Consider the following 22,629-nt stretch of genomic DNA (forward strand, 5'->3'; position numbering starts at 1 on the left):
TTGGTTGGGTTTGATGAAAAATATAAAAAAATAAACAAGAAAACACTGAGTCAGGCTCTTTCTCTGGTTCTCCGACAAAAACAGAAATGACAGTTCATTATATCTTGCATTATAGCTTCACTTTATCCAAATTGTTCGATGTACTGTAACGAAAAGCAGATGATGCTCTTAAAGTGGCGGTGCCCATCCGAGCACAGCAGAGCGTAATCTATGTAATCGCAACTAAAACCGCTTCTGACAGCCCTAATCCAATTACAACAGACCATTACGGGAGCTCATCCAAAAAGTGCGAGCCTCAATCTGCCGTCACCGAGAAGTCTTTACGCTAAAAATTTAACACAAACAGGTACAACAACGCAGCTAGGTCCATATACAACTTCACATTTTTTGTTTCTGTACTATTTCTGGGGTCGAGGGATCGATTCCCGGTCGGCCCTCACTATGTAGAGTTTGCATATTCTCCCTGGGCTTGCGTGGGTTTTCTTTGGGTACTCCAGTTTCTTCCCACATTCCAAAAACATGCATGCTAGGCTAATTTTATGCTAAATTCGCCATAAGTATTTGTGTTATTGGTTGTTTGTTTCATTCTGCCCTGTGATTGGCTGACCACAAATTCAGGGTGTCCCCGCCTGGGGTCGGTAGTTAGCTGGGATAGGCTCCAGCACCCCTGTGACCTTTCTGAGGATTCAAAAGATGAATGAATGGATAAAACAAATCACATCCAATAGTAAAATATGCAAAATTCAAGTGATACATGCTTGAAGTGTGCAAGATCAATGTATCACTTCACAAGCAAATGTCAACATTCGTTCATACAGCACCCCCTGCGAGCATTCTGACGATAAGCACTTCAGAAAATTAATGAAGAGTATTCAGTAAATGGTTAGCACAAATTACTACTAAAATATACACACTAAAAGTACAATTACTGACTATTTTTGATACTTTTTTTAGCAGTTGAAGAGTGAAAAAGTTACAAAAAACTAATTTTTTTGTTTACCAAGTGGTAAGCCTTCAAAAAAAAATGCGTTTGGAGTCCTAAGCTCTGAAATACTGAAAATCCACAACAAGCTGAGGCTCGCAAGCCATTAGTGGCCATTAATCCATCCTGTCACGCGCTCTAGTTCACAATGAACAACATTGTTCAATAAAAAAAAAATAGCTTCACAAGCGCCATTCATAAATCGTTCTGATGAGAATCATCTACAAAATTAGGAAGATTTTACATGCAAATCTCATTTTGAGACCAAAAATATTGGTACAAAAACTTCCATATGTAACATGGGAAGTCATTAGAATGCTTATAGGTGCACAATGTATGGCATGAAATTCTCTATAATAATAATGAAAATTACTGACTAAAAAATATTTTATCAAGAAACTGTTTTGAGTAAAAAATGACTGATGAAAACAATTAAAAACACAATTTTAACCGAAACGGGCCGTACTATTGTCAAGCATCTTTATGGTTTCTTACATGTATATAAAATTGAAAATTGGATTAAAAAATGTATGTAAAACCAGTGTCTGTCAGTTAAGTGTGGTATTTACTCGCATATAAGCCGTATTTTAACAAAAAAAATGACGGAATCAAGAGTATGGCTTATATGCACATAAATTAGACTTGACATGACATAATATTTTCAAATACATTCGTTTTTACTTGACTTTGTATTACTTTATACCTTTTACTTTAATGATGAGTGATGAGTATGTTAATACTTTAGTCCTTTTTTCTGTTTATGTTTTTTATGTACTGTTAACGGATGCACTTTTTTTTATATGTATCCTATCTTGTGCTGACCCGGCTCATCTGTCAATTTTTTTAAGTCAATGTGGCCCCTGGGCTAAAAACATGTATTTTATTGCAAAATACAGAAAAGATTAAGAGATAAAAGGAGGAAAATAAATAATTTTGATGTCTATGAATGAAATTTAAGAAAAAAATGTATCTTGCATAAAACATGAAAAAGCCAACATGTTAACATGTAACACATTTGTACTCACGATTAAAACATGAATATGGACTTGTAAATTGTCAATCAAGGGGGCGGCTTATACGAGAGAAATTGTAAAATCAATGATTTTAAGGCAATTTTGCGAGAAGTTTCGCAAAGTTTCAAGTTTTCATCAAAAAATCTAAATCGAACTTTTGTATTGGAATGCAATGAATTTCTTGACACACTTTCAAAATAAGATTAACTCCAAATATTTGTGCAGAGTCACCTCCATTTTCTTTCAAAATTCTTTCGTAAATAATAATAATAGATTTCAAGTCATCTAAATTGAATCATCTTTCAAAAATGTAATGTTTCTTTAAGATATGACATTGTCTAAGGCAGGGGTGTCTAACATACGGCCCGTAGGCCGGATCCGGCCCGTCTAGTGGTTTGGTACGGCCCGGGGAAGAAAACTGCATTGTATAAAAAGTATGAACTTTCTTTAAAATGTGTAGTTTTTGTATTATCCGCTAGGGGGCGCAGTGTTTTAGTACGTGCAGACAACATGAATTGACATTTAATTATGTTCTTGTTATTCTCTTGTTCATAATATATTGTTCATAATGTAAAAGGAAAATTCTGTTAATAAACATTTTGATAATTTACTAATTATTTGCAGTGATTATTAGTGTAAGTGACTAATACAAAGGAAAAAAAGTGGGCTTATTGTTAGTTCTGTCATTTTGCAATGAGTTTACTGGTCTGGCTTCATCTCAAATTAAGATGTATTCGGCCCGCAGACCAAAGGGAGTTTGGAGTTTGACACCCCTGCTCTAAGGGTTAATCGTCCTGAAGTGGTGTTGCTGTTCCATGGTTGTATTTACATTTTTACTAGTTGGATTGTTCACATTTCCTCTTCTCTCTACACAGAATCCCCATGGGTAATCAAAAATGTAAATTTTCGCTGCATGATGTAAACCCAGCCGTGGTTTTCCCACCCAGGAGGTCCGAATCCCGACGCAAAGTGGGTGATCCGTCCCTTGTGGCGTGGAACAACTCTAATGAAACTGAAGAGCTAAATAAGAGCAACATGGAGGGAATGAAGTAATAACATATGAAAACAATAACCGACCTGTTTTCTCATGCACGTAAACACGAATCAACTGCTAAGATGTTTAAGTGTCTACAAAAGAAATGCCACAAAACAGACTGCAATCTAGTAGGCGTCAACAGTGATAAATATGACTAGCAAGGGTAAATGAGAAGGAATATACAGTGGTACCTCGAAATAAGAGCTTAAGGCGTTGCGGGACTGAGCTCGTATGTTGATTTTCTCGTAAGTCAAATGAATGTTTACCATAGAAATGAACTAGAAACAAATTAATTTGTTCCAACCCTCTGAAAAAACACCCAAAACAGATATAATTTAAATTTGACGGATTTAGGGAAAGGGAGAGGGGGAGAGAAGAGGGGGGGGGGGGGGGGGCTTTTGCATCTTTTTACTCAAAATTTGTCTCGTATCTCAAGATAAATATTGGTTTCAAAATGTGTCTCTTATCTCAAGATAAATATCTGCTCAAAATTTTACTCCTATCTCAAGATAAATATCTGCTCAAAACTGTACTCGTATCTCAAGACACATCTGCTCAAAACTGTACTCGTATCTCAGGACATATCTGTTCAAAATTTTACTCGTATCTCAAGATAAATATCTGCTCAAAACTACTTGTATCTCAAGATAAATATCTGCTCAAAACTGTACTCGTATCTCAAGATAAATATCTGCTCAAAATTTTACTCGTATCTCAAGACAAACATCTGCTCAAAATGTTACTCGTATCTCAAGAAAAATATGTGCTCAAAATTTTACACGTATCTCAAGATCTGCTCAAAATTTTACTCACATCTTAAGACAAATATCTGTTCAAATTTATACTCCTATCTCAAGACAAATATCTGCTCAAATTTGTACTTTTATCTCAAGACAAATATCAGCTCAAAATTTTACTCGTATCTCAAGACAGACATCTGCTCAAAATTATACTCGTATCTCAAATTGCTTGTATGTCAGGGCACTCTTAGGTCAAGGTACCACTATATTCCGGGAATAAACAAAACAATGGGAAACGGTCATTTTACACACTGGTCTCATTGACATCCACTTGTATTATTAATGATTTTAAAGACTAAACACTTGAGCGGAAAACAGGGCTTTTTTCGCAAATAGACGTCCATAGAGACGGAGAATATGTCCGTTTGTGAGTAAGTCTCATTTGACATTCCGCGTGGGTAACATTGCTACCCGCTTTAAAGAGCTGTAGCGCTGGATGGCAGCCCACAGCCGGCGAAGGTCACCCAGCACTTTAACTCCCAGCAGAGCAACACTGGCCTCTTTGCAATAACGAGACAACGTGACGAGGCAGCGGGGACGGCGGACAAACCTGTCATTTCAACCCCACCCGTCACACAAAAAAAAACTTTTAAAAGCCCCCAAAAAGTCAAAAGAAACCAGGCGGTGGAGAAATGGAGCAACTTTTTGAGGACAAATAACGGCCCAGTGGTTAGGTGTTTAGCAGGTCTGCCTTGCAGTTTTTGGGTCTTGGGTTCAAATAATCTAGGCTGATTTTGAGGGTATGTGGTTGTAAGGATAATTTGGGAGATTTTTAATATTTTATTAAAAAAAAAAAACCAGGCGGTGGAGAAATGGAGCAACTTTTTGAGGACAAATGGCGGTCCGGTGGTTGAGTGTTTAGCAGGTCTGCCTTGCAGTTTTGGGGTTCTGGGTTCAAATCCAGGTTCATTTTGAGGGTATGTGGTTAGTGAGGATCATTTTGGAGATTTTTAATATTTTATTAGGAGACTTTTTAGAGTCATCCTGATTTTTGTTTTTACTAAAATAGTGGGAATTTTTTGATAATGTTTTGAGGGCAAGTGGTTAGCGGTTGTGGTTAGTGGTGGTCCGCGGGCCAAATATGGACCACCGCATTATTTTTTGTGGCCCATGAAAGTAAATCATGACTTTCTGTTTAAAAATTTATAATTAAAATGAAGAGTATAGATGTATATTAAATTTCCTGATTTTCCCCTTTTAAATTAATAATTGTAATTTTTTAATCAATTTTTCTGTGTTTTTAGTCCAAAAATAATTTCGTAAAATCAATAAATAGATAAAAAAAGCTAAAATAAACATTGTTTATGATCTATAAAAAAACTAAATATTCAGGGCTTTTAATACAGTTCTTTTAATCCATTTATATAAAAAATAAATGTTTTCTTTGGCTCAAGTTATCTGAAAAATGCTAACATATTAGCATTTTAGCCATTAAGCCTGTTCTCCGTTTTACTATTGTTACTTTAGCGACTGTTTTTCCTTGATTTCTAATAAAAGAATAAATTAAAACCTACAAAAATGTGACTTACTACATTACTTTTTTTACTTCATTGTGTATTCTTCAACTGTTACGACTTTTATTGTGAAAAATAAACATTACTTCAGGTACTCTCGATGCTGCCCTTTATTGGAAAAGATAATTTACTCAATTTTTTTCCTTCATTTTGTATTATTTACCTGTTACGACTTTTATTCTGAAAAAGAACATTACTTCAGATACTCTCAACACTGCCCTCTATTGGAAAAGACAATTTACTCAAATTTTCCCAGAAAAACATCGCACCAAAAAACGAATTAACTTGTTTAATGTGCATCATTATGTAGTACTGCGATAAGTAATTAACTTCATGTACAAATTCCGAAGAATAAGTACATAGTGAATCTTTACCTTTATGCTACCACGACTTAATTTGAAAAGCCACAAAGATTTAATGGAATAAATGTTAATTAAATGGCAACCCTGTGAGCAATCAAAATGTTACAACTGCCTCGCTAGCATTTTTGGTAGAAAAATCAGCCATTTTATTTCAAACCAGATTGCAAAAAGGTTTCCGATTGGACACATTCTTAAAAAAATCAGTCCTAAGAACAAGATGCCCTTCAAAATGGAGGCAACGTTACATGGAGATATTTCAATAATATGAATTCATCACAAGCATCATTACTTCTCACAACGCTTTGTTGTGGTTGGCTCTATTTGTCCTTGAAAGACAGTGTCTTATAACCTTTGTGAAATTGCTTGAAAAAAGTACTTTTGTCAGTAGACCGATGTGTTTTTACACTTTTTAAACCAAGTGCGGGTAATTTGGTGGATTCATGCTAGCAGACACATTTTCCATCCCAGGTTTCAACATCATCATTTTCTGTTTTATGTGGTACCTTGAGATATGAGCTTAATTCGTTCCAGGACTGAGCTCGTATGTCGATTTCCTCGTAAGTCAAATGAACGTTTCCCTTAGAAATGAACTAAAAACTAATTAATTCGTTCCAACCCTCTGAAAAAAACACCCAAAACAGGATATTGGATTGGAAAAACATTTTTTTAGTTCTAATTTGGCATCTATTAACAAAGTAAGAAATAACTAGCAGTTTAATAGTACTTCAATGTGTATAATAGTACTAAAATTAGACAGATTTCGGAGGACAGTGAGAGAGGGGGGAAGTTTTTGCATGGCAACGTGCTCGTAACATAACAATTGAAATTAACTTGGATTACAATGCAAACACACTCAAAAATCAGTTTATTCTAACCTTACAATAAACTTCATTATACCAAACTACGGTTTGCGGGCCACATCCAGCCCATTAGGCATTTTAATCCGGCCCGCCGACGCTGTCCAAATAATGTTTTTTTTTTTTTCCCCCAAGATGGCGCCGTCACGGGGAAGCCAGAGGCAGTAGCAGTGTCCACTCTTATTTGTTTTTCTGTCTTTTAAAATGCTTTTGCAATAGTTTTGACTTATTTTAGACTTTATACTTTACTTTGTACTTTATGCTTTTGACTTTAGTTAGTACTTTGTTTTTGACTTTACTCTGTGCTTCATTTTTCTGACTTTACTTTGTTCTTAATGTTTGACTTTACTTTGTACTTTATACTTTTTACTTTACATTGTACTTTATACTTTTTAGTTTACTTTGTACTTTATGCTTTTGACTTTAGTTTGTACTTTATACTTTTGACTTTACTTTGTTCTTAATACGTTTGACTTTACTTTGTTCTTAATACTTTTTACTTTACTTTGTACTTTACACTTTTACTTTGTACTTTATACTTTTTACTTTGTACTTATTACTTTTTACTTTGTACTTTATACTTTTTACTTTGTACTTTATACTTTTTACTTTGTACTTTATACTTTTTACTTTGTACTTTACACTTTTGACTTTACTTTGTACTTTATATTTTTGACTTTACTTTGTATTTTATACTTTTGACTTTACTTTGTACTTTGTACTTTATACTTTTTACTTTAATTTGTACTTTATACATTTTAATTTACTTGGTACTTTATACTTTTTAATTTACTTTGTACTTTATACTTTTTAATTTAATTTGTACTTTATACTTTTTAATTTACTTTGTACTTTATACTTTTTAATTTACTTTGTACTTTATACTTTTTACTTTAATGATGAGTGATGAGTATGTTAATACTTTAGTCCTTTTTTCTGTTTAAGTTTCATATGTACTGTTAACGGATGCACTTTTCTATATGTATCCTATCTTGTGCTGATCCGGCCCATCTATCACATTTCTAAAGTCAATGTAGCCCCCGGGCCAAAAAGTTTGCCCACCTTGTGTTCTACTCTACTCAATAGTCGGTGGTCCACTGATATTTTAAGACCGCCAAATAAAGCAGCTGCAGTCTGTGTGGCTAATGGATTGATAACTGAAATAAAACATTGGATTTCATGGTGCATTAATCTCTCATGTAAAAGGTGGTGTTGAAATTAGTATTATGTTTATATGGAATCATTTGAATATTAGCGTGTTAGCAGGGATGCTAATTTACATTTGCAGTCCCTAAGTAGATCACTTCAATTGACTTTTTAATTGCATGGAAATATTTGGATCTCTGGAGTGGCAGCATACTATCAAGTGTGAAATAACAAAATTAAGTCTTTTGTGAAGTATTCCAAAAATATGAGCAAGTTACTTATTCACTCAGATTGTGAAATCTAGAATAGAGAAAATATGTAAAAATTAAAAAATAATAAAAAAACAGACTTGTCAGATAGTGGATGCAAAAAAATGCCCTTTAAACTAAATTAAAACAGTTAAATGTAATATGTTTTTGCATTTAATGAGTGAAATATTTGACAAATGCTGGAAATAAACCTACAAAAAATAGCTTTAATTTTAAATACAGTGTTCCCTCGCTTATCGCGGTTAATGGGACCGGGACGACCCGCGATAAGTGCATTTCCGCGAAGTAGGGATTCCTCTTCAAAAATGCTTAATTTGAATTTAATTCACATTTTTTTTTGTTTTTTTTTGTATTTTTTATTTTTGTAAAAAAAAAAAATTACCCCCCTGTATACAGTACACCATATAGAATACGGGTAGGGAGAGTGAAATTCATGTTATAACAAAAAACTGTAAAATATGTTGTCTCAATGTAATATTTGTATTTTGTTCCCCCAAAAAATCTGCGAAGCTCTGAGTTCGCGATTGCTGAACCGCGAAGTAGCGGGGGAACACTGTAGATCTCGACCAATAGGGGAGTTGCAAAAGCCAATGCCAATACCGATTTAAAAGGAATACTAAATAACCAATTACCAATATTTAGCTCTGATTTTGTGAGCTAATAATTGATATTTTGAAAAATCCTGTGGATTAAGGGAAGACAATTGAGTTTCCATGTTCTCCCTGGGCCTTTATAGGTTTTCTCTGGTTACTCCGGTTTCCTTCCATATTCCAAAGGTACTACCCTATTTTCTCGCATATAAGTCGCATCCACGTATAAGCCGTACCCTTAAAATTGCCTTAAATCGTTGAATATCACAATTTCTCTCGTATAAGCCGCCCCCTGATTGACAAAATTTACCTCCATATTCATGATTTTAATAGAGTACAAATGTCTTAATAATGTCTTAAGAAAAATTATCACAAGTAGTATTTCTGAGACTGTATAAATCAATTGCTGATTTGTAATTTCCTAAAGGATGTTACCTGCACGTCTACAAATTCGAAAAGTAAGTCAGGTGACCAGTACAACTAGGAAGTGTGTCCATAACGGTTTAGTCCAGGGGTGTCAAACTCCCTTTGGTCTGTCTGCGGGCCGAATAGAGCTTCATTTGAGATCAAGTGGGCCGGACCAGTAAACTCATTGCAAAATGACATAGAACTAACAATAAGCCCACTTTTTTCAAAACTGTATTAGTCACTAATACTAATAATTAGTGCAAAGAATGAGTAAATTATCAAAATGTCTATGAACAGAATTTTCCTTTTACATTATGAACAATATATAATGAACAAGTAAATAACATAGGAACATAAATAAATGCCAATTCATGTTGTCTGCACGTACTAAAACACTGCGCCCCTAGCGGATAATACAAGAACTACAAATTTTAAAGAAAATTCATATTTTTTTACACAATGCAGCTTTCCTCCCCCCGGGCCGTACCAAACCACCAGACGGGCCGGATCCGGCCCGCGGGCCGTATGTTTGACATCCCTGGTTTGGTTTGTCATCTCTAGGTAAGATGGCAAAGCCTTGAGTGAGCAATGGCCGTCAAATGTAATTATTTTTTCACGTTTTATGCAAAATACGATTTATTTATATCTTGAATTTCATTCATAAACATCAAAATAAATGTTATTAAGCATTTTATCTGTTAATCTTTTCCCTATTTTGAAATAAATAACCATATCAACCACATTATTTTGCAATATGGCATTTTGTATATCTTTAACATATCCCCTGATCCAGTCATCATTTTTTAAACAGAAAATATGCAAGAAAATATGTTAATAAAAGCTGTTAAAAATCCCTCAAAGCAAGGCCATTCTTAATAGATCCTAAAATTAAAAAGAAATTTATCCTGACTCAACACGACCTTGTATCTCGCAATGGTTCTGAAAATGAGTTTCTAGCTGACACGACAACAGAAGTAAAGCATTTTCTGGTTACAACATGTCTTTTAAGATGATAAATTCATCACAAACACGTCCCAAAGCGAATGGCGGTGACACGACCTTGATCGATTGCAGGCAAAACGACAGATGGTCGTAAAGGACAATCATGTAACTGTATGCTCATTTGCATAATTGCAAACACACGCATACGTTTTAGACTACAAGGCCACATGCAGGTAACACATCACCATTGGCCCCTGTGAAATAAATGTTAATATTCCATTGCCTTGTGTCAGCTACGTCACCCTTCGCGAGCAAATGAAATACCATGTTTTTTTTGGCATATTGACTGTTTTCGCGTATAAGCCGTACTCTTAAAAATTGCCTTGAAAAGCATTGAGTTTTTGATTTCTCTCGTATAAGCCACCCCCTGATTTACAGTTTTCACAGAACACAGAAAAATTGATTAAAAAATGACAATTATTTATTTAAAAGGGGAAAATATTTTTTAATTTATTAAAAGAAGTGGATTAAAAGGCCTGAATATTTAGTTTTTTTTTATTTATAGATCTAAAATGTTTTTTTTTAGCTTTTTTTATATTTTTTTTTTAGATTTTACAAAATGATTTTCGAAATAAAAACTAGAAAATTTGATTTAAAAAATGACAATTATTTATTTAAAAAAGGGAAAAATATTTTTTTCTAAATGGATTAAAATAACTTAAAAGCCCCGAATATTCAGTTTTTTAATAAATTTAAAACAATGTTTATTTTAGCTTTTTTATACATTTTTGGATTTTTCTAAAGGATTTTTAATTAAAAACACAGGAAAAAAATGATTACAAAATTAAAATTATTGATTTAAAAGGGGGAAAATCAGGAAATTTAATATAAATCTATACTCTTCATTTTAATTTGATCCTAAAAAAGAAAGTCGGCACTCACGGTTTATTTTCCCGGGCCGCACAAAACGGCGGGCCAGATTTGAAGGCGCACCCTCAATGAATGACATTTTGTCCATATATAAGGCGCACTGGATTATAAGGCGCACTGTCTATTTTGGAGAAAATTTAAGACTTTTAAGTGCGCCTTATAGTCGTGAAAATACGGTACATGAAAAGTAGAAAAACTCACAAACCGGCTCTGATTTGTGAGGGTTAAAAAAAAGCAAAATTTGAAATGATTCTCATCTTTTAAGGCGTCATTCTATTTTACATTCAATCCCTCATCCCAATCTGGCAACAATAATTCAGCATGGGTAACCTGGTCGTTGCCCATACCTGTCAACCTCTGCCGATAACTGCCCTTAGAAATGATTATGATTCCCCAAACAAACCCCCCAAAAAACGTACAAAAACCGCATGTTTACTGGCGGTAACTGGTTTCTTACTATGTTTCTCCTCCATGCTTGCTTTCACGATATTTACCCTATGTATATCTACAAACATGAGCATGTCATTCTTTATCGATATTGCAGTACGCACCGCTAAAAAAATACATACAATTGAGGATCATTTTTGCTCTTATATACCGTGACAATAGTAACGATCGATGACAGTAGCGTCGTTGTTAGCTACCAGCCTACGAGACTATCTGGATTTTAGCCAAAACGGTCTTGTTGAGATGGGTTTTCATAAATATTGGCGATTTTTTTAAAAATTTCCCCGTACAAAAGTCGGTGTACGGCGTACATGATTTGAAATGGTAAAAAAAACGTAGAAAATACGTATAAAACGTACAAGTTGACAGGTATGATTGCCTTCGATATGCTTCCTCCATTCCATCCCCATTTCCATCAATCCTCTCCTCCTTTAGTTGCATCAGCTGTTCTCCCCCACTTTGCGTTTTGCGATCAAATCAGAGCCACGTTTTTAACACACTAAGTCATTCTTTACTTCATCACTCAACGGAAAGTCAAGACGAGGTCAGTCAAAGCAATTGACTGTAAAAAACGTGACGAAAACGAGCTCCAAAAGGACTAAAAATAGGCTAAAAGATGTTAAAGTTGACAATATTCAAGATAAGAAGGGTCAAGGTATGAAAAAAAAGGTTGGAAGAGACAAAAAAAAGACAGTTTGAATGGACTGAAGTAATGAAAGAAGTCTTAGTGTGAATGATGAGTCGGGATTGGCCAGGAAGAGCAGAAAGAGGGGACAGAGGGGTGCAAAGTAGTTCAGAGATTTACAGCAGGCTGTTACGGTGAATCGACTGAATAACAGGAGGTGAGACCAGTTGAATAATTCATCAAGAGATAGGGGGCACACAGAAATGTTCTGACTATGAGGGACAAGGAAAAGCTATGGTGGAAAAACAGAGATAGAAAATGTGTTGGTTTGTTAACCTGGAAATTTCAAACCTAGACATTTTTAAGTACTGTATTTTCACAACTATAAGGGGCACCGCATTATAAGGCGCACCCTCTATGAATGACATTTTTCCATATATAAGACGCACTGTATTATAAGGTGCACTGTATTATAAGGCGCACCCTCAATAAATGACATTTTCCATATATAAGGCGCACTGTATTATGAGGCGCACTGTATTATGAGGCGCACTGTATTATGAGGCGCACTGTATTATAAGGCGCACCCTCAATAAATGATTTTTTTCCATATATAAGGCGCACTGTATTATAAGGTGCACTGTATTATAAGGTGCACTGTATTATGAGGCGCACTGTATTATGAGGCGCACTGTATTATAAGGCGCACCCTCAATAAATGATTTTTTTCCATATATAAGGCGCATTGTATTATAAGGTGCACTGTATAATGAGGCGCACTGTATTATGAGGCGCACTGTATTATGAGGCGCACTGTATTATGAGGCGCACTGTATTATGAGGCGCACTGTATTATAAGGCGCACTGTATTATATGGCGCACTGTATTATAAGGCGCACTGCATTATAAGGCGCACTGTATTATAAGGCGCACTGTCTATTTTGGAGAAAATGTAAGACTTAAGTGCGCCTTATAGTGGTGAAAATACGGTAGTTGCTATTGACTTCCAGGTATGAAACACTCACTACTTTACAGTCACCTCTAGAGCCAGCCATTGTTGATGTTTTGGATTTTTTGGTATAAAATCTTGCAGTGGGGGAGGAGCTATATGATGGAAGATATTGTAAACTAAGATGGCATCTGCATATTTAACAGGATTGTTTCGGTTCAGGCGTTAGTGTTTTTTTAATATCCGACATTGGTATTTTTTTGTTTATGGTTTTCTGTTTTTTCCATATATAAGGCGCACTGGACTGTCTATTTTGTAGAAAATTTAAGACTTTTAAGTGCGCCTTATAGTCCTGAAAATACGGCAGATGTTCTGTTTATTTTTGTCTATTTTGAAATAAATGACCATATAGGTTGCATTGTTTTGCGTTATGGTGTTTTGTCTGTTATTTTTGTAGTTTTGTGAATGTTAAGTTGAATTTGTGCGCGTATAAGGCATAGCCATGATTTAGTCATATATGTTTTTAGTTACAAATAGGGCTTATATGCGAAAAAATAAAATGAATAAAATATATTAAATTGTTTTACAGTATTCAGGTCAAAATATGCAAGGCAATTCCTCGCATTTGTTTTTAAAGCTAATTGTGAATTCATTCATTTGTTTGAGATGGGTAGTCTTAGTTATAAACACGGCTTATATGCGAGAAAAAAACAGTAGTTTGTCCTTCAATTAGATCACAGGTGTCAAAGTGGTGGCCTGGCATTTTGTGTGGCCCGGGAAAGTCAATGATGAATGCCGACTTTCTGTTTTCGGATCAAATTAAAATGAAGAGTATAGATGTATATTACATTTCCTGATTTTCGCCCTTTTAAATCAATAATTGTCATTTTTTAATCATTTTTTCTGTGTTTTTAGTTCAAAAATCATTTTGTAAAATCTAAAAATATATATAAAAAAAAGCTAAAATAAACATTGTTTTAGATCTGTAAAAAAAACTGAATATTCAGGGCTTTTAATCCTGTTCTTTTAATCCATTTGTAAAAAAATAAATAAAAATAATATATCTAAAATGGTCCGGCCCACATGAAATCGAGTTGACTTTCTGTATTAGGATCAAATTAAAATGAATGAGTTTAGATGTACATTATATTTCCTTATTTTGCCCCTTTTAAATCAATAATTGTCATTTTCAATCCATTTTTCCGTGTTTTTAGTTCAAAAAATCATTTTGTAAAATCAAAAAATATATTTAAAAAAAAAGTAAAAATAAACTGTTTTAATCTACCAAAAAACGGAATATTCAGGGCTTTCAATCCAATTCTTTTAATCCATTTATAAAAAAAAAAATCTAAATATTATATAAAAAATAATCCAGAAAACCCTTGTTGGTTTTTGTGTGCTCTTAACTGACCTAACATAGGAACTAAGAATAATTTCAGTCAAAAAGGGGGAAGAAGTGTGAATAGGTAAAATAATAAAGTTTAAAAACTTACCGAATTGATGCAGGATAGCTCCTTATTGAGCAACCAAGGCAAGGAAAGGATCCCAACTCCACTGTAGCACGACTGAATCCTTATTTTAATCTTTTCCTTTATCTGTCTCATTGTAAACAAGCACAAAGCCGTCTCCTTGGGTGGTTTGTCTCTATTCTTCTGCCCTTGAGCAAAAACAGCAAAAAGAACTTCTTCATGTTCTTGAATGCCAAGCGATTGAGCCAATCGGGATCCAGGTCTTGCCAAAAAAGCATCCTGGATTAAACGGTACTCCACTCCATCTTTAGTACAACCAATAGGGAACTCGATATAGGAGTAGAATTTGGGATCATCTACACATAACCGGACGATTTTTGAAGTGAAAAATATCTCGCTACCGGCGTCTGGTGAAGTTAGTTTTGTATCGAGTTGTAAAGTTAAATAATACACAAACTGTTCGCTGTTAAAGCCGTAAACGTAGTAGATGTCAAAAGCTGGGAATTTGGACAAAGTATCCGATGGTATCTTCAATTGTGAGGACACAAACTCGTCCTGGTAGACGAAACTAAACATATCGGCGTTTTCTTCATTGGACATCAGTTTACGGCTGGACAGAGTTGGAAAATACTCGGATTTTCCGTCAATGGGGGTGCCGAGGAAGAGTTTACCGCCACCGCCGAGAGCGTCGGGGGGTATGACAACCCCGGACATGGTGAAAGACTCGGAGACGCTGGACAGGTAGTGTTCTTTCCGATGGTGCGGTTCGCCAAGTTTGAATAAATCGTCTAAACGGAGGAATTGGCAAATTCCTTGAAAAGTACTTCCACATGCGATTAATCGGTTATGGGCGTCGTCCAGGAGTAGTAGTTTGTTGATGTTTGGGGTTTGGATTAACTCGTGAGGACATGATTGGACGCCGGGGGGTGGGTAACAACGAGGGTTGTCGGTGACGGGGCCGGTGAGGTGGCTTCGTAGTTTGGTGAGGTTGTTGGAAAGTTTGTAGATCCAGTTGACGGCACCGAGGTAGATTTCGCCGGATTTGTTGTGGACGACTAGATGGGTGAGGCCTCCTTCTGGGGGGGTGAAGGAGAGGAAGGGGGAGGTGGGGGGTGAGGAGGTGGTGAGGAGTGGGAGGAGGAGGAGGAGGATGGTGGAGGTGAGGGGTGGTGACATGGTGGTTTTGATGGGAAGGGAGGTTTGGATGCGGTTGTTGGATTGGTTTTTGGTGTTGACTCCACTTCTGAGAGGGTGTCCAGGACAAGGTGGTGTTGTTTTTTTAGGGGGGGTCTTGGTTTTATAAAGGCATGGTTGTTGGTTTATCTTAGACGGCCTCCGGTTCTAGGAGAAAAAAATAAAGGGGAAAATATAGATGTGTTATTAGATGGATTTCTGACAGAATTACATAGTCGTGGCTGGATGTTTGGTGGATTGGATGTTTTGGTGGATGGGACGTTTTTGGTGGATGGGACGTTTTTGGTGGATGGGACGTTTTTGGTGGATGGGACTTTTTTGGTGGATGGGACGTTTTTGGTGGATGGGACGTTTTTGGTGGATGGGACGTTTTTGGTGGATGGGACGTTTTTGGTGGATGGGACGTTTTTGGTGGATGGGACGTTTTTGGTGGATGGGACGTTTTTGGTGGATGGGACGTTTTTGGTGGATGGGACGTTTTTGGTGGATGGGACGTTTTTGGTCGGCGGGACGTTTTTGGTCGGCATGGGACGTTTGGGTCGGTTGGACGTTTTTGGTGGATGGGACGTTTTTGGTGGATGGGACGTTTTTGGTCGGCGGGACGTTTTTGGTCGGCATGGGACGTTTGGGTCGGTTGGACGTTTGGGTCGGTTGGACGTTTGGGTCGGTTGGACGTTTGGGTCGGTTGGACGTTTGGGTCGGCGGGACGTTTTTGGTCGACGGGACGTTTTTGGTCGACGGGACGTTTTTGGTCGACGGGACGTTTTTGGTCGACGGGACGTTTTTGGTCGGCGGGACGTTTTTGGTCGGCGGGACGTTTGGGTCGGTTAGACGTTTGGGTCGGTTGGACGTTTGGGTCGGCGGGACGTTTTTGGTCGACGGGACGTTTTTGGTCGACGGGACGTTTTTGGTCGACGGGACGTTTTTGGTCGACGGGACGTTTTTGGTCGGCGGGACGTTTTTGGTCGACGGGACGTTTTTGGTCGACGGGACGTTTTTGGTCGACGGGACGTTTTTGGTCGACGGGACGTTTTTGGTCGGCATGGGACGTTTGGGTCGGTTGGACGTTTGGGTCGGTTGGACGTTTGGGTCGGTTGGACGTTTGGGTCGGTTGGACGTTTGGGTCGGTTGGACGTTTGGGTCGGTTGGACGTTTGGGTCGGTTGGACGTTTGGGTCGGTTGGACGTTTGGGTCGGTTGGACGTTTGGGTCGGTTGGACGTTTGGGTCGGTTGGACGTTTGGGTCGGTTGGACGTTTGGGTCGATAGGACGTTTTTTTTATCACTTGGACGTTTTTTATCACTTGGACGTTTTTTATCACTTGAACGTTTTTTATCGTTTGGACGTTTTGGACGTTTGGTGGCTTGGACGTTTTGGACGTTTGGTGGCTTGGACGATTTGGTTGCCGGGACAGTTTTGGTGGCCGGGACAGTTTTGGTGGCCGGGACAGTTTTGGTGGCCCGGGACAGTTTTGGTGGCCCGGGACAGTTTTGGTGGCCCGGGACAGTTTTGGTGGCCCGGGACAGTTTTGGTGGCCCGGGACACTTTTGGTGGCCGGGACAGTTTTGGTGGCCCGGGACAGTTTTGGTGGCCCGGGACAGTTTTGGTGGCCCGGGACAGTTTTGGTGGCCGGGACAGTTTTGGTGGCCGGGACAGTTTTGGTGGCCGGGACAGTTTTGGTGGCCCGGGACAGTTTTGGTGGCCGGGACACTTTTGGTGGCCCGGGACGTTTTGGTCGGGCCAGACGTTTGGTCGCCCCGGACGTTTGGTCGCCAAATTACAAAGCAAGGATGTTTTTTTTCAATCCGATGGGGTTCCAAAAAACCATTGAACGGATCAGCTGATTTCATTTTTCTTTACTTTTGCCAAGCTTTTATGGCGACCAAACGTTTGGTCGCCAAATGTTTGGTCACCCCGGACGTTTGGTCACCAAATGTTTGGTCGCCGGTCTTTTGATCGCCATTTACAATTTTTTTTTTTTATTAATGGTGAAAATTTTGAATCAGGGGGCAGCTTATACGAGAGAAATTGTAAAATTCAACAATCTTAAGGCAATTTTAAGTACGTGGCTTATATGCGTAAGCGGTCAAAATGCGAGAAAATAGGACAATTAAAAAAGTCAAAAAATCCTCAAAAAGATGGGAATTACCCATCAAACTTCAATCTTACACATCAACCTCCATATGTTCCCTTATTAAACAAATCAACCATGAATAACCACTTGTAGACATGACTAACCAACTACCAAAACATGACTAATTCTTTTGCAAAAAAATCCCAAATAATACACATCAAGTGTGGCAGCGCATTGTCTCATTTTATCACATTCTTTCTTATTTCTCTCTAACGCTCTCCCTTCCGAAACATGACTCCGTCAATAGTGTCTTTCATTCCTGTCCCGGTCACGATTATAGTGGTCGAGATTATCACGCTGTAGCAAGTAGCATCCAAACAATACAAAGTCTGTTTTCTCATAACACCCGATTCACCGACAAAATGTAACACAGACGACATACAGTAACTGACTTCACGGCACCCCCGACTTGAATTGACTCAATCACACATTACAACATCGCCCACAAATGCTAGTTTGCTATAATTGCCCACACATTTGACACAATCTGAACACATGGGAAAAGCCAGTTTGAAAAATGATTGGAAAAGACAGTTATTTTCATCATGGTGTACTTGGTAAATTCTATAAATAAATGAAAACAGAGTATACATGTGAAGAAGAAGATGATGTGAGGAATGATTTGACAAAACTGGGACAAGATGAAGACAAGAATGTCTATGAAGTGGAATAAAACAAGTTTTTTTTTTAATTTTAAAAGTTGTTCTCTAATGTCTAAATTTGAGCAAATGGGAAAGTTTGTCGTTAGAAAGTAGATTTTGGGATAAGGGGTTCGAGATTTGCATGTTGTCATAAATGGTAGACTTTAAGTGAAGTATCAATCAAAGGTCTCAAGGTGCTGGAATCCAAAGGATCAGACTACAGATGTAGACCACACCCTAAAATGGTTAGCCAGACAACCATTTTCATTCGTAATCGCCTATGCTTCAGTCAGGTTAATGTACCCTAACCCTAACCCTAACCTCAACCCTAAACCTAACCTAACTCTAACCCTAACCATTTTGTATTTAAACACACCCTAACCTTAACCTCAACCCTAACCCTAACCTCAACCCTAACCCTAACCTAACTCTAACCCTAACCATTTTGTATTTAAACACACCCTAACCCTAACCCTAACACTAACCTCAACCCTAACCTAACTCTAACCCTAACCATTTTGTATTTAAACACACCCTAACCCTAACCTCAACCCTAACCTAACTCTAACCCTAACCATTTTGTATTTAGACACACCCTAACCCTAACCTCAACTCTAACCCTAACCATTTTGTATTTAAACACACCCTAACCCTAACCTAACTCTAACCCTAACCATTTTGTATTTAAACACACCCTAACCTAAGTCTAACCCTAACCATTTTGTATTTAAACACACCCTAACCCTTACCCTAACCCCTAACCCCAACAGTGTCAGAGTCGGGTTGATTCGCGGATTGCTTTAACGTCAACTTGATTTCATATGGGCCAGACAAGTTAAGATATAATATTTAGATTTTTTTTATTTTTTATAAAGGGATTAAAATAATCCCTGAATATTCAATTTTTTTAATAGATATAAAACTATGTTTATTTAAGCTTTTTTTATATATATTTTTAGATTTTACAAAATGATTTTTAACCTAAAAACAGAAAAAAATGATTAAAAATTGACAATAATATACATATATACTCTTTATTTTAATTTTAACCTTAAACAGAAAATTGGCACTCATGACTTACTTTCCCGGGCCACACAAAATGATGCGGCGGGCCAGATTTGGCCCCCGGGCCACCCCTTCGACACTACATGTGGTCTACATTATCCACAATATTCGAGGGATTACTGTACACGTTTTTTTCAATACTTAAATAGTCATCCACTTTCAACCAAGAGTGGCAAAAAATATATAAGTAAATAAAAATGGGATTCTGAACACCAGCCGAAACAAGCCCGATGGTGAATATTTCAACTAATTTCTACTAAGAACTTTTTGAGCATGAAATACACATCCCTTGCCTCTAATAATCCCTGTAAAGATGTGGTTACCCTCAATAAAATCAAATATTATTCATATATCGGTCCTTAAAGACATATTGGTCAACAATTCTACATTAAAAAAACCTCCGTTTATATTACAAACATTAGAAATTGCTTGAAAAAGTGCTTTGTAAACACATGGAAGATCAATTTAATGATCTGAATGAACAATTCGGGTTATTTTTTTGTCGATTTGATATGATTTCAATCTGAAATTTTTCCATGTAATGAAATGTTTTTGCCTTTTTTTTAGTGGTTCTTTTTAAGGTCATCCGGAATGTGAATCACATGAAGAAACCCTTAAGCTGCTCCCAACACATGATCAGCAGCATGAGCAATAAAAAAAAATGCTTAAAACAAAAACCAGGCCTCAAAGCATGACAATATTTTCTTCACAGAATGCGTATAAGCCTTAAAATTGCCTTAAAATCGTTGAATTTTACAATTTCTCTCGTATAAGCCGCCTCCATATTTACAATTTATGCACATATAAGCCATACTCGTGATTTTGTCAGCATTTTTTTTGGTACAAATGCTGCTTATTCTTTAATTTTTGGAAACAATCTTAGTTCCCATTAACACATGGTCAGCTTCTTAAAATAAATGACCATATCGGCCAAATTTTCTTGCGTTATGGCATTTCTTCTTTCCGATTTATGCGCATATAAGCCTTACTCTTGATTCAATCACCATTTTTTGTTACAAATGCGACTTACCGTATTTTCACGACTATAAGGTGCACCGCATTGCAGGGTGCACCCTCAATGAATGACATTTTTCCATATATAAGGCGCACTGTATTATAAGGCGCACTGTATTATAAGGCGCACTGTATTATAAGGCGCACTGTATTATAAGGCGCACTGTATTATAAGGCGCACTGTATTATAAGGCGCACTGTATTGTAAGGCGCACTATATTATAAGGCGCACTGTATTATAAGGCGCACTGTATTATAAGGCACACTGTATTATAAGGCGCACTGTATTATAAGGCGCACTGTATTATAAGGCGCACTGTATTATAAGGCGCACTGTATTATAAGGCGCACTGTCTATTTTGGAGAAAATTTCAGACTTTTAAGTGCGCCTTATAGTGGTGAAAATACGGTAATTGCTATTGACTTCCAGTATGAAGCACTCACTACTTTACAGTCACCTCTAGAGCCAGCCATTGTTGATGTTTTGGATTTTTATGTATAAAATCTTGCAGTGAGGGAGGAGCTATATGATGGAAGATTTTGTAAACTAAGATGGCATCTGCATATTTAACCGTATTGTTTCAGTTCAGGCGTTTGTGTTTTTTTAATATCCGACAGTGGTGGTTTTTCGCTTTTGTTTTTCTTTTTTTTCCCTATATAAGGCGCACTGGATTATAAGGCGCTCTGTCTATTTTGAAGAAAATGTAAGACGTTTAAGTGTGCCTTATAGTCGTGAAAATACGGTATATTCTTATATATGCGGTAATTCTTTATTTCTAGGAAACAATCTTAATTCCCTTTACATATAGTTTCTCCATTGAAAAAAAAATGTATTCAATACGCGTCTGATCCATCATATTTAACAACGAGCATCTTTGCAACAGATGGTATCGCTGTTAAAGTCAGCGAACAGATCAAACGAGGATAACAGTGAGGATACTCGCTAACGCAGGCACAGGAAGCGTCAAGACACTTGAACGTGAGGGGATTTTTATTTGGAATCCATTTTTTTTTTGTTGAAAAAAAAAGGCATATTGAGTAGCTGCTAATATGGCTGAATGGAGTCTACTCACAACCTCCACTTCTGACACTCGGGATAAGAGAAGAAGTGGTTGGGGAATTTGCCCGATACATACATAGTCACACAAGCTGCCAGCAAAAGAAAAACAAGTCCAATCATTTGCAAACCGGACTTTTAGTTGACTGGAAATCAACAATTTGGTCCATCTTTCGTCTCAACTAAGCAGGGATAGGCTTAAGCACCCTGCGAACATGACATGGAGAAGTGTTGTTGAAGATGAATGGTGGAATACTGCCATTTGGTAATTTGTGTACTTGTTTTGGGTCACATGGGAGCTCAAGAGTGCCCTTAAGACTGGTCGCCATCTCATTACAACTAGATTATAAAAGACTGTTGGTCTCTGGAAGGCGGTACAGAGCAATAACAGCCAAGATAAACAGACTCAAGGAGAGTTTCTTTCGAAGAGCTGTCAGTATACTCAATTCGAGTTCTGGACCTGGAACAGACTTGGGAAAACTAAGGCCTGCGGGCCACTTGGGGTCGGTTAGGCCTTTTAATCCGGCCCGTTTTCCAAATAATGTATTTCTTTTCTAGCCAAGATGGCGGTGTTACAGGTAAAATAGATGCATTTTTATGATTTAATCTAAATATTTTTAATGTATTTATTTTTATTTTATTCTATTGATTACTCCTATTTTTTCTTTATTATTTTTACTCCCATTTTTTATTTATTATTTTACTCCTATTTTTTCTTTATTATTTTTACTCCTATTTTCTCTTTATTATTTTATCTCCTATTTTTTCTTTATTATTTTTACTCCTATTTTTTCTTTATTATTTTTACTCCTTATTTATTATTCTTTATTATTTTTACTCCTATTTTTTTTAAATTATTTTTACTCCTATTTTTTCTTTATTATTTTTACTCCTTATTTATTATTCTTTATTATTTTTACTCCTTATTTATTATTCTTTATTATTTTTAATCCTATTCTTTCTTTATTATTTTTACTCCTATTTTTTCTTTATTATTTTTCCTCCTATTTTTTCTTTTTTATGTTGTACTTTAATTTTTCTATTTTATTTATTTTATTTTATTTTTACACCTATTTTTTCTTTCTTATTTTTACTCCTACTTTTTCTTTCTTATTTTTTTACTTTAGTTTTTCAATTTTATTTATTTTATTAGATTTTTTACTTTATTTTGTTTTATTTTATTTAT

General features: G+C 36.5%; 1 protein-coding gene across 1 annotated transcript in view; it reads right to left on the bottom strand.

The window, feature by feature from the left end:
• LOC144196622 (plexin-A1-like) overlaps nt 1-22,629 on the bottom strand; it is a 247,589-nt gene that overhangs the window by 193,891 nt on the left and 31,069 nt on the right. Inside the window, exon 2 of the mRNA XM_077716977.1 lies at nt 14,364-15,680. Within this exon, the coding sequence (XP_077573103.1) occupies nt 14,364-15,515 (1,152 nt within the window). The 5' untranslated portion in view covers nt 15,516-15,680. The remainder of the gene's footprint in view (nt 1-14,363; nt 15,681-22,629) is intronic.

The sequence above is a fragment of the Stigmatopora nigra genome, chromosome 1, assembly GCF_051989575.1.
Source record: "Stigmatopora nigra isolate UIUO_SnigA chromosome 1, RoL_Snig_1.1, whole genome shotgun sequence".
NCBI lineage: Eukaryota > Metazoa > Chordata > Actinopteri > Syngnathiformes > Syngnathidae > Stigmatopora > Stigmatopora nigra.